Below are 12,092 nucleotides of genomic sequence, written 5' to 3'. Positions count from 1 at the left end.
TTCCCATGATGCACTGTTTCTTTCTCTTTTTGCTCTGTATGCACCACTCTGCATTTAATCATTAGTGATTGATCTCTGCTCCCCTCCACAGCATGTCTTTTTCCTTGTTCTCTCCCTCAGCCCCAACCAGTCCCAGCAGAAGACTGCCCCTCCCTGAGCCTGGTTCTGCTGGAGGTTTCTTCCTGTTAAAAGGGAGTTTTTCCTTCCCACTGTAGCCAAGTGCTTGCTCACAGGGGGTCGTTTTGACCGCTGGGTTTTACATAATTATTGTATGGCCTTGCCTTACAATATAAAGCGCCTTGGGGCAACTGTTTGTTGTGATTTGGCGCTATATAAAAAAATTGATTGATTGATTGATCTTGAACACACAACTGCAGCATCAACAGGAGCTTTTTTTAGTGTTGCAGAACAAAGTCAGAAAGCCATCATGGGCTAATTAATTTCTTGGTGTAATTCCAACACATACAAGCATGCCTGTACACGTTCTTTCATAATCACCAGCACAGTGACATGGATCATATTGTACTTAAGATAATGGCTAGTTTGCACTTGCACAACAGCTGATCTGTCACTGTAATTAGCTTCTCTTACTTTGATGAAATGACTATCATTATCATCATCATCATCAGTGCTTATTTCTTGTCTGCTCAGCAGTGGAACAGTCACGACTTTGCAGGAAAACCTGATATCTTCTACATGCATGCATGGTGACAGCACAGTGTTGTGGTTTTACTTAAGTTCATCAGGGCCTGGACTTTGGCGATACAGAAACACGGTTAAAGCATCCCAGTGTCTGCAGGCACGAAGATGTAATAACAGGTTTTAAAGGCATTTTGTCAACAACACCGTTAAAACGAAGGGTTCTTCATCTGAACCCATCATGACCGCATTGGCAGCACATGTTCCGCAGTTGACGGAGTTAGATTCATGTATTTTGTAGCTTAAACAGTGACTACGTGTCTGTTTGTTTGAACGTTAGCTTGATTACGCAAAACTAATGAACCAATCTTAATTGCATTTTGTGAATGGGTGGAACATAGTTCAAGGAAGAAACCATTACATTGCAATGTGGATCCAGATCAAGGGGTGGATCAAAGGTCAGCAGTCAGGATCAGACATTAGCCATCAAGATTAGATGTCAAGAATCAGGCATAAACATCAGTGATCAGGATCAGAGGTCAGCGATCTGGATCAAAAATAAGCAGTCGGGATGTACGAGTAAATTCAGCAGGTCGGATCAAATATCAGGAACATGATGAATGATCAAGCAGAAAAAAGATTAGCATAACAACCAGGATTAAAGGTGACTGGACAGGATGGAATGATTGTCTGTTTGTAGGTGTATTTTGGTTCAGATTCAGATCATGATCTAGTATAGTACAATCAAGATTTAATGCCAGCAGTTATGATCAGATGTTAGTAATCAGGGTCAGTGTTCAGGATCCATGTTCCTTGTCCAGGTTCAGAGTTCAGAGATCGGGATTTAAGTTCAGCGATTAGGATCAGAGGTTAGTGGTCAGCAATGAGAAGGTCCTTGGTTCATTGCCACTGGTCACCTGTAATGCTTGTACAACTAGAGTTGCTTGAGGACACGAGCTGTGCCAAATCAGTTTCACAGGCAGTTTCTGAGGTTGGATCTCAGCACAGTCCCTGCAGAGTTCTCTTGCTCATTTAATGCACAGGTTTCTGAGGTTTGGTTGGCTCCCAGCTCATTCTTTGGGTATCGTTTTTATCAGTTATGCTCGAGTCCCGTCCTCGTGTTTTCTCATCGTAGTGATGTGCTTGTGCACTGCGATTGGTTTGGAAACTGTGAGAGCAAAAGTGACATCAGAGACGGTCTGGTTTCCCATCGTGCCACATCTAGGTCACAGCTGCAGCGAGCTGCGAGTGGCTGATGAGCCACTTTAAAAGGCACACGCTCCCTTGTTAGAAAAGTTATTCAAAGGCTTTCATTAGCGTGTGGGCGGAGCAGGCTCCAGCCTCGTTATGAAACCTTCACTAACGAGCAGGACGTGCCCTCTGTGGTTTCACACTGTAAATCTGTGGGAGTGCAGAAAATACAGTTGTGCACACAAAGTTCCTGAGCGTTTTATCAGTTTACTGCAAAATTACAGCTCCTGAAAGCAAATAATACGACCTTAATGTGCAGACATTATTCTGAGGTTGTTTATTGCTTTGGAATCTCTGTACTTCTTGTATGTTACTCTTCCCTTTTGCACAACAAAATTCATATTGTCCTGAATATTTTATTGCTGGAACACCTATAGTGTAAAAAATAATGATTGAGTGCAATGGTAAGAATATTTGCATGAGTTGAAAGAGGGAACATTTATACAGCAATGCACCAGAAACATTCCATCTTTCAATGAATGAAAATATTCTTTCCATTGCACAAATGGAAATCATTCATTATTTGTTTTATATTACACCTTAGTAGATCAGCGTCGTTTGAAAAATAGGGGGCAGATTAGGCTCTGTGTCCCTCCAGCAGTTCACTCTTGTTGGTAGACAAGCCGCCTCTCTGCTGAAGGGTGCGGGAGCTTGTTTTCTCCTCAACGGTGTGTGGAAACACATCTGTTTTCCTGGAACCATTGAAAAAGACCATCTACAGCCGCAAAAGATGTCCCTATGAATACTGCAGCTACTGGATTTGCTTCCTCACCTCAAGCATTTTCATGAAAAGCTAATGGAACCCTTCAATAGAGCTAAACGTACGGGAGAAAATGCACTGTAAATAGTATAAAAATGCACAGTAGTGAGGTTGCCCATACAATAGGACAAATACCGACACATGACATAGAATCCACCAATCAAATGACAAAGATCTATTTAGGCATCACATAATCACTGGTAGTCGAAGTGTAGAAACCACAGATGTCACTAGATGCCATCTTTCTTCACTGTTGGTTCTCATACAGGTTGTGGCATGTAGTATTTTGATAAGTGGGACACTATTTTTGCTTGTCCTGTAGAAAAAAGGACTTTTCCTATAATAGTGGGTAAATGAATAACTCCCAGTGGCAGGGTGCCCACACACACACACACACACACACACACACACACACACACACACACACACACACACACACACACTCATCTTCAACTGCTTAGTCCAATCAAAGGTCGCGGGGGGCTGGAGCCTATCCCAGCAGTCATAGAGCGCGAGGCGGGGTACACCCAGAACATCACGCCCAGTCTGTCACAGGGCCACAAACAGACAAACAAACACATTCCACCCACTCGCCACCTACGGACAATTTAAAGATTCCAGACCACCTAACCCACATGTCTTTGGATGTGGGAGGAAACCGGAGGCACCCGGAGGAAACCCACGCAAACACGGGGAGAACATGCAAACTCCACACAGAAAGGCCACAGGCGGGAATTGAACCCATGACCTTCTCGCTGTAAGGCAACAGTGCTAATCTACTAAGCCACCATGCTACCATGTTGAATACGGTAATCAAAATTTTAGTTAAGATGAAAAACACACTTATCTGTCTGTACTGTCGAGTCAGTAATAACCAAAATATTGCTTTCTGTTTCACGTTCACAGAAATTGTGCTGTGTGCCCTCCAGCTTGTAATAACAGAATAAGTATCCTGTGCATTATTTGACCAGTAGATGTCAGTAATCTGCAATGAGCTGTTAAATGAGGATTCAGGTAATGAAGTTTTTGGTGAAGCCTTTGGCTGAGAGGGTATTTACTTTGTTGTTGCAATGTGTTTGTTTATATGCAATATTCTGGCCAAATTTATCTTCTAAGAATTGTACAAGAGCACATTTAAAGTATTTGCCTATGTGTGCTTATCATAGTTGTTCAATGGTGGCTTTCTTTGGGAATCCAAAGATTCCCAAGCCAAATACAACGTTGTATTGTTGTGAAAAGTAAACAGAAGTACAATAGAGTCTTCCAGGTAGTCGTGTTCTGTGTTAATTTTATGTAGGATATATTTAAACTACTTTAAACTACAATTTGCAGTTGGCCATTTTCAGACAGCGGAGTAGCCGTTAGATGATCAGCTTTTCTACTTTTCCCGGAAATTGGATAAGCAATAATATCGACTCCTTGGCTGTAGGGTGGGGCCTTTAGCAATAGTCCCACCATCTAAAAATGTTAGTAGCCCCCAACATAATCCCATCATGTGCTCATCAAGTGCTTCAGTTGAAAATAGATGAGATTAATAAAATTCAAATTTACAATATTAACACCAGTCTGGGAGTTTTACCTTTCATATTTGTCTTTGATGTTGTGCGTCAGGTGTGTCTTTATGACATTGCAGTGGTTTGTATATGGTGACAAACAGAATTCTTCCTTTGGGGTTGTAATGACAGCGTTGGTTGTTGTTGCTAGGTTAGCTGTCTCTGGTTTTCATTTCCTTTCAGTTTGACCTTTAAGGCATTAAAAGCATGTTGTTGTTGCTAAGTATCCGTGGTGGCGCTGCCAGCTCTTGCCCGACCGCCCTGAGGTAAACATGTTGTGGTGATGGTGCTGGTTAGTAGGTTTGTTGGAGACACTCTTCAGACGCGGCAGCATGCAGAGGCACGCACTGAATACCGCTGTCAGATCCCCTCGACTGCTGCTCGCACGCTTTGTCATCACTCTAACCAGAAGCTCGATGTGTCCGTACTTGAACTGGACCCCCACCACCACCACCTATATTTTCCCAGGACACTGATGCACCCGTGATGCCTTCAGGCTTTTCGGTGTTTTTCCTCTGATCAGCAGATCGTTGCACTCAGCAGAAAGCGAGAGAGTCTAATTGTCCTGGAGATGTTTGTCTCCTGACAGGAAATCGTCATCTGCTGCGGGATTATCTCTGCTGTTAGAGCTTCCCCACCAGGTCAGGGGATCAAACCACAACCCTCTGCTCACAAGGCTCCACCCTTCAGGTCACCACTTCACCAGCTGACACTAATGATTATGTGTCGTTCCAACCCTGATCTCTGGTTTCAAACTGGTCGTAAATTAAACGCATTTAGCTGGATTTTCAGGTGACTGTGGGGTCAGAGGTCAACTACTATGTTTGACACACAGACGGGTGGGGTAGGCGTGGGGGCGGGGTTCAGTGTGTTCACCACATTTTTTGCAGACACTAGAGGTGGGCGGATCGATCCTAATATCGATAATATCGATACCAACGCTGGTATTGATATTGAACGATCCTCATGTAAAGCTTTTCTTCTCTCCTGCACGCGCTGACTGCTGCGCCACGCAGATTCATCAAAGTCTACTCTCTGTCTGTAAGAGCAGCACTGCGCTGTGTCACACAGGACGGAGCAGTGCATCTTTGTATTGTGGTTTGTCAGCCCTCTACCTCAGGAGATTTTGTTTTAAGTTGTGTTGAGTGATATTTTTTTAACAAAAATGTTGATTGTGATAATAAAGTATTTTGTTGTCATGTACAATGTTTGGCTAAATTCTATCCGAGGTCTTTTGGATCCTTTGGATCTATGAAGTTTAATATGAAAAGTATCGGTATCGGTATCTATATTGGCGATACTGGGCCTGTATTTACTTGGTATCGGATCAATACCAAAATTCCGGTATCACCCACCTCTAGCAGACACCATTTAAACTTTTTATAAGTCTGAAAGACATAAAATTTTCTTGGCTAAAGTCATTCTGGAGCTGCTGGTGACCAGGTGACTGTCAGCTTAAGCTCTTCCCCCATCAGGTACCACATGTGGGACAAACCAAACCAGAGAGAAATAATTAGTGCAGTAATTTTACATGTTCCTCTCTGCCTTGTATATATTTGTGCTTTAGTCACACTATGTGCATGGTAGGTTCGCTGCTGTAACAGAGGACAAAAACCTGCTTTTTGATATTTCAATTGTAAAATGTCACTTTGTATTGTATATGGGTTTGTAGTGAGATCGGTGTGAGCTATCGAGCCAACGAGCAATTTATGCCTTTACGGCGGACAGCCTGCAAACACAATGAATTGTCGGATGTTGCGTCCTATCGTGGTGGACGCAGGTCCCATACCAATAACAAATATAATCCTATAAGTGGTTCTATTTCTGACTTCTTTTCTTTTTATCTGGTCTTTTTTCTGGTGAGCACAGAGCTTCCGGCATCAAGTCACCAATCGCGTGGCGCTGCCTGCATTTCAGCTGCATCTATGTTTTATTCTACACTCTCTTATTTACTGGAAGAGTTTCTTCCAGAGACTCTTTTGTGTTTGTCAGTGTACAAAAAGCCCAACATTTTATCTGATGTACGAGGTTGTGGCATGTTCAGCTCGTCCACAATTTCTCGGATAGTCACACGACTAAAAAGCCACCGAGAGCCGTCTATATCTTCCGAATGGTGCAAGAGCTGGGCATGTCAGGGCATGTCCTGTGAGACCAACACAGAGGTGCTTTTGTCCCGCGCCATTAGCGGTTCCCGTGGCGAATTCCTCCGCTCTTCTTTCCATGACAAAAACTCCTGTAACATTGGAATGTGGCGAAAAAGTGGTATGTCCACGTCTTCTGCCATTTCTGTAGTAGTCAGACGACGTCCCGGATCAACACAGCGTTCAGTTTGGAAATGATCTGGTCGTTCAGCCTGTCGATCGCCGCTCAGAGCGCGGCGCGCCCTCCGCCATTGTGCGCCGTCTTTAAACCGGTTGTAACACTCCTTAATCTGTGTAATCCACATAGAATTGTCCCTGAAAGCCCTCGAATTTTCCGAATAGTTCCACCTGGCTGTCTCTCACAGTTTCTGGAAAAATTTGATGCAGCAAAGCTCCAAATTGTTCAGACATTTTCCTCGCAATAAAAATCCAACGAGGGGGGAGGACCACTGCTCACTCAAAGTGTGCTCACAGGCGAATGACGCAACCGACAGGCGTGAAAAAACTCACGCATGTGCACGAAGGTTCAAGCTTGGCTGATGCAAGCGCACATGATTCAAATCCATATAGTTCTTGCAAAAATAAAAAGGTCGGATAGTTTTCTAACAGACCTCGTATAACAGTCAGCTGTGGGTGTATGGGCACTGTAGGATCTGGTGAGTGTGACGAAAAGCTCAAATGTTGGCTGGGAGGAGGTTACCATAACATCCACCTATAATCCTCAGTTTGTTGGTGTGTGTGTGTGTGTGTGAGAATGTGAGGCATCAATGTAAAGCATTTTGATCATTTGGTTGGAAAACCGTTTGTTTTTCATGTGGTCCAAAGTAACCAGTTTCACCTCAGCACCTTCCAAATTGATCCACTCCGACCTTATTTAGACACCAATAAGCGTTTAGTTGTTTATCTGAACTTTATGTCGTCTCTTCCGGCTGTGATTGGGCATATGCCCCTCAGAGCTGACAGGTTTGCATTTAACAGATGAGAAATATTTCAACCTCTTGGGCTTGGAGTCATGAGCAGAAATCCTCACCACCGGTTGTTCTTTACGGACAAACCGGCCTTTAACAAAATGAGAGATGGAAGTGGAGGGGTCGGTGGGGTTGGTAAGTCAGTGCTCAGGGAGGTGTGCACACTGTTTGTTCTGTGATCCAGATCCTTTGGTTACTGTTTCCACAATCTGGAGCACATTCCACAAATCCTGCTGGGTTTTGTTCCCCATAACCTACAATACAAGACACGATTCCTGTAGAGCTGAATGGGGCACGAAAATACAACCGTCACTCAGGTTTCACCTATTATGCTAACGCTAATGAACCAATATTAACAAAACCTGTTTTAAGGATGCGATATGGAACAAGAATGAAACCCGTTTCATTTTGATGCAGATCCTGATAACATGCAGGCCTGGTATTTTTCTGGTATGAGCCGGATTTCCGGCTTTTGGATCCGGATATATGCAGTGGAGGCGACAGGTTGCCCTGTAATCCATATGGAAGGACCACGTTGTGGATATGTAGTGACGTGGAGATGTCTGTCTGGAGTTTATACTTGACGTGGACATGTCCTGTCCTCTGGCAATCAGCCTGTGAGCAGGACTTATGTCCATTTGTCTTTTATTTAACACAATTATGACAAGAGTTTGAGGAGAGAAAGCGAGAAGTGCAGCAGCAGCCGGTGTTTTTTTTTTGTTTTGTTTTTTCACATGCGCGCAAAACAAATCATCCGTGAAGATAATTTTATTAATTACACAGATGTATAATAAACAAATGCTGACTGGTTTATAACACAATTATGCAGAGTTTGAGGGGAGAAAGCGAGGAAGTGCAGCATCAGCCGGTGTTTTTATGTTTTTTCTTCACGTGCGTGCGTGCAAACGAATTGTCTGTGAAGATAATTTTATTAATTACTCAGATGTATAATAAAACAAATGGTGACTGGTTTATAACACAATTATGACAGAGTTTGAGGGGATGGTCTGTGAAGTGACGTTTAGCGCCAGGAAATATACCAGTTCTTTGTTTAATAAGAGCTGCAAAATATACCCTGTTCTTTGTTTAATAACACGATTTTTCATTGGTCTAGCTCGATGTGATAACCAATCACTGAACGTGTTTTAATGTGGCTCGATCTGTATCGGAACAGAAATCTTTTCTTAGCATTTTGCAGGCGCCTGTTAGACAAAGCGATCAAATTGAAGAAAGAGATTATTTGGTGGATATGATTTTGACCAGCACAGCCGATTGCCATAAGTAGTATTTTATGTTTTTTTGTATCTATGTAGTTTGAAGAGGTCTTAGTGAAAGGATTAAGCATCCATGGCGATGTGTCGATAAATTTCAAAATTCAGATTGCTTACGAATTTTGGCATTTCGAAAACAAAATGTTTAGCTCATGTTGGTAGTTGATAACCATTCATTTATTGAAATAATAATTATTTTTCACATATTTGAAAACTCGGAGTGGATGCGAACCCAACCCTTGTCATTTTCCTCCTTGCTTTTCTTTCCACACAGATGTTTGCTTGGACTGGTCTGTTGAATAAAGTATAAAATAATTGCCCCGAAAATATCAGCCCAGCAGCAACAGTGTTCAGTGATGGTAGTATGTAGACAAAACCTGCAGACGTTAGGGGAACCTATACCCAATTTATCAATATCGATAACATTTTATCATTATCGATACTATTATCAGTTCCGCTTATCGATCTGATTCCTTATCGAGTCCCTTATCGATACCTCTTTTGAATTTTCTTTGTACTGAAAGTAAGCTTTACAGGTTTCTATGTCAACAACATTTTATTGAGTTTTAAAGTAAATAAAGGTGAAATTGGTCACTGGATCCTTAAACTCTGGACATAATAAATTCTACATGGTGGATCCTTGATCTCTGGACATAAATAGAAATAAATAAAATCTGTAGTTTTTGGTCAAAAGCATTTACTTTCAGATATTATTGGCATGAATGTCTTTCATTACATCTGAACTGAGCTCTTGTAGTTGGCTGTGCTGCATGTCAGGATGTAATTTCATAAAGAATGCAGGACGGTCTCAGTTTGGGATTCTTTTAGTGAATTGTAGTTTATTGTCTATATTACATCGTTTGGAAAGAGGTGTTCATTGTATTTAAAGCGCCAGTTGGTATTGAAGTTATTAATTCCAACCAGACTCTGTCTCGGCAGAGAGTTGCGCAGTGGGTTGGAGCTGTGCCAGCGGAACGGAGGACGATTCTCTGTTCTTGACTGCAAACAAGACAAGAGTCCAGTTAGTGACTTTAATCACACAAAAGTGACTCATGATTGACATATTTAATGTCTATTTTAATGCCTTGCCGCTTCTGAAAAGCAGCAAATCAAAGAACCAACGAGCCGGCGGATCGAAGCACTGCTTCATTGTTTACGCTTCAAAGTGGAGTCACGCTCCAGAAGCGGTTGATTACAGACCTGCTGCAGGGTCTGTAATCAATGTAGAGAAAGGATCATTTTCCCAACAAACCACTAAAAAAAACAGCCACTCTGAAGGACCGATAAGGGAATCGTTAAGCAAAAAGTCTATTGATGTCAGTGGATTGAATCATTTCTTAACGATACCCGAAAAGAACCGGTTCTCGATACGCCCCGGGGGAAGACCCAGGACACGCTGGAGTGATTATATTTCCCACCTGGCTTGGGAATGCCTCAGGATTCCCTAGGAAGACTTATAGGACTTGGCTGAGAATAGGGAAGTGTGGGTTGAGCTGCTTGGTCTTCTGCCACCGTGACCTGGACCGGATAAAAGGTAGAAAACGAATGAATGAATGAAATCGTAGAAAAGATCTGAGAAGGCGGACCTTCACAGCTACAAGTAAACAATTTGGATCCAAACAGTGGGAGGAAACGTTTTATTTTGCTCACTGGTGATTGACAGCATGTTATTCCCACGGTCAGTCTGATTGATTGAAAGGCCTCAGTGCTGATGAGTGTGTGCTATCAGGCTGCTCAACCCGGAGGCCTCGCTGGTGATGTGTGTTTGTATAATTTGTTGTTCCAGATGACAGAGAAGCTCTCAGACCTGAAGAAGAGACTCAAACCTCCGCAGGCTCTGGAGGCGTTAAATAGCAGCATGGCTATGTGGAACCGACCTCGCTGTGGCGTACCAGACTACCCCTCCCAGGAAGTCCATTACAGGGGCCGACAGAAACGGTTTGTCCTGTACGGCGGTCGCTTGGACAAAACAGACCTCACCTACAGGTGGGTGAAACCACACATATATTTATTTGTCGTTGGTTTGATGCTCAGTGAATACGAGAGAGAAACCAGTTGGTTGTCTCCACAATAGTTTCATTCTTTTGTGACAGATGCACGATCTTATAGAAACTGTAGTTAGGGGCTGATCTCAGATTTCCCAATATTTCATATTTTGTATAATTTAAAATTTCTTATTACTGGTGTTTTGTTTTTGGAGGGGGAGATTCTAAAGGATCATCTTCCATTGACGCATAACTTTACAATCCGTTTTCTATCTCTTGTCAACTCCCCGAATTTAAAAAAAAATTGAGATTCTGATTTTTCTTCATTAATTTCTGCTGAAATGGTAAATGCCTTTTTATTATTTATTTTATTTATTTATTTTTAGGTATAATTCAGTGAACATATCTGAATGTTTCCACATTGGTGAAAACAGTGATAAATTTAAATTCAGTGGGAAATTATCTTAATGTGTTGGATTCACAACACTATAAAGCCATCGACATTAGTGTGAGAAACACAGACAGCAGAGAGACGGGCTGTGCAAGAAATGCCAATAATGGAATAACTTTAACCAAATTTGAAATTTAGACCATCGCTGAATTTATGTATGCAAACGATCTGAATAATATTCTGGAATCACAGCTGTGAGTTTTTTATGTTTTCCGTACACAGTAAACACACAGCAACATGACAGACCATCCAATTTCAGGTTTTTGACAATTCCCATGATGCTCTGTGTATTTTGCCTTCTCTTGACCAACTACTATGTGGCGCATTGTCACTGTTTGGTAACATTGCATTCAATAGACCTGAGAAGTGGCAAATCTGAACTCCGTATTATGTCATGCGATGCATACAGTGGGGAGGAACTTGACTGCCTCCAGATTTGTTTTGTCTTTTTTCTATGAATAATAAACGGTCGCCAGCAGACACGTAGTTCAGTTCACTGAAGAAAAATGAGCACGATAAGGCACAAAAGTAAGAAGTAAGAATCTTTTATAAGATCAAGAATAACAAATTATTGTTTTGAGAGTGATGCGGCGAAGAATATTACAGAAATTATTTGCTACATTGAAATAATCTTTAAAAAATAGTAATTTCAATTATTTTAATCCATGATTACTAACAGAATTTGGAGAATAACTTAAAACACAAATGCCGCAGTTGAAAAAGTTTTCCCTGAGTAGGAAATCTCACATGAAATGGGAAATTCCACATTCCTAGTGAATGCAACATAATGACTAGAAGAGTGGACTATTATCCTAGGCCAAGGTCTGCACTCTGAGTCAAGTGTCCTTAGATCACATGTTCATTGAGTGTATGGCTGAGAACAGAAGCTTCAAAATGAATGGCTACAGTAGACTTTCAAAATAAAATGAAAGGGGAACAGCATACATCTGCACACTGTGGTTTGAGAGGAAAAAAATGTGTCAAGGTTTGTGGCTCTAAAAAATGTCAGTCTGCTTTGTTTCTGATAACGAATGATGAAGTCAAGACAAAAAAATGTGAAGTCTTTGAAAATG

At 41.8% G+C, this 12,092-nt stretch overlaps 1 protein-coding gene across 1 annotated transcript in view; it reads left to right on the top strand.

Moving 5' to 3' along the window:
* Positions 1-12,092, top strand: part of mmp11a (matrix metallopeptidase 11a) — a 66,939-nt gene that overhangs the window by 18,817 nt on the left and 36,030 nt on the right. The window contains 1 exon segment of the mRNA XM_034171221.1: positions 10,370-10,570. Coding sequence (XP_034027112.1) covers positions 10,370-10,570 — 201 coding nt within the window.

This window comes from Thalassophryne amazonica, chromosome 5 (genome assembly GCF_902500255.1).
Source record: "Thalassophryne amazonica chromosome 5, fThaAma1.1, whole genome shotgun sequence".
Lineage (NCBI taxonomy): Eukaryota > Metazoa > Chordata > Actinopteri > Batrachoidiformes > Batrachoididae > Thalassophryne > Thalassophryne amazonica.
The sequence above is the reverse complement of the archived record's forward strand: the minus strand, read 5'-3'. Positions and strand labels throughout refer to the sequence as shown.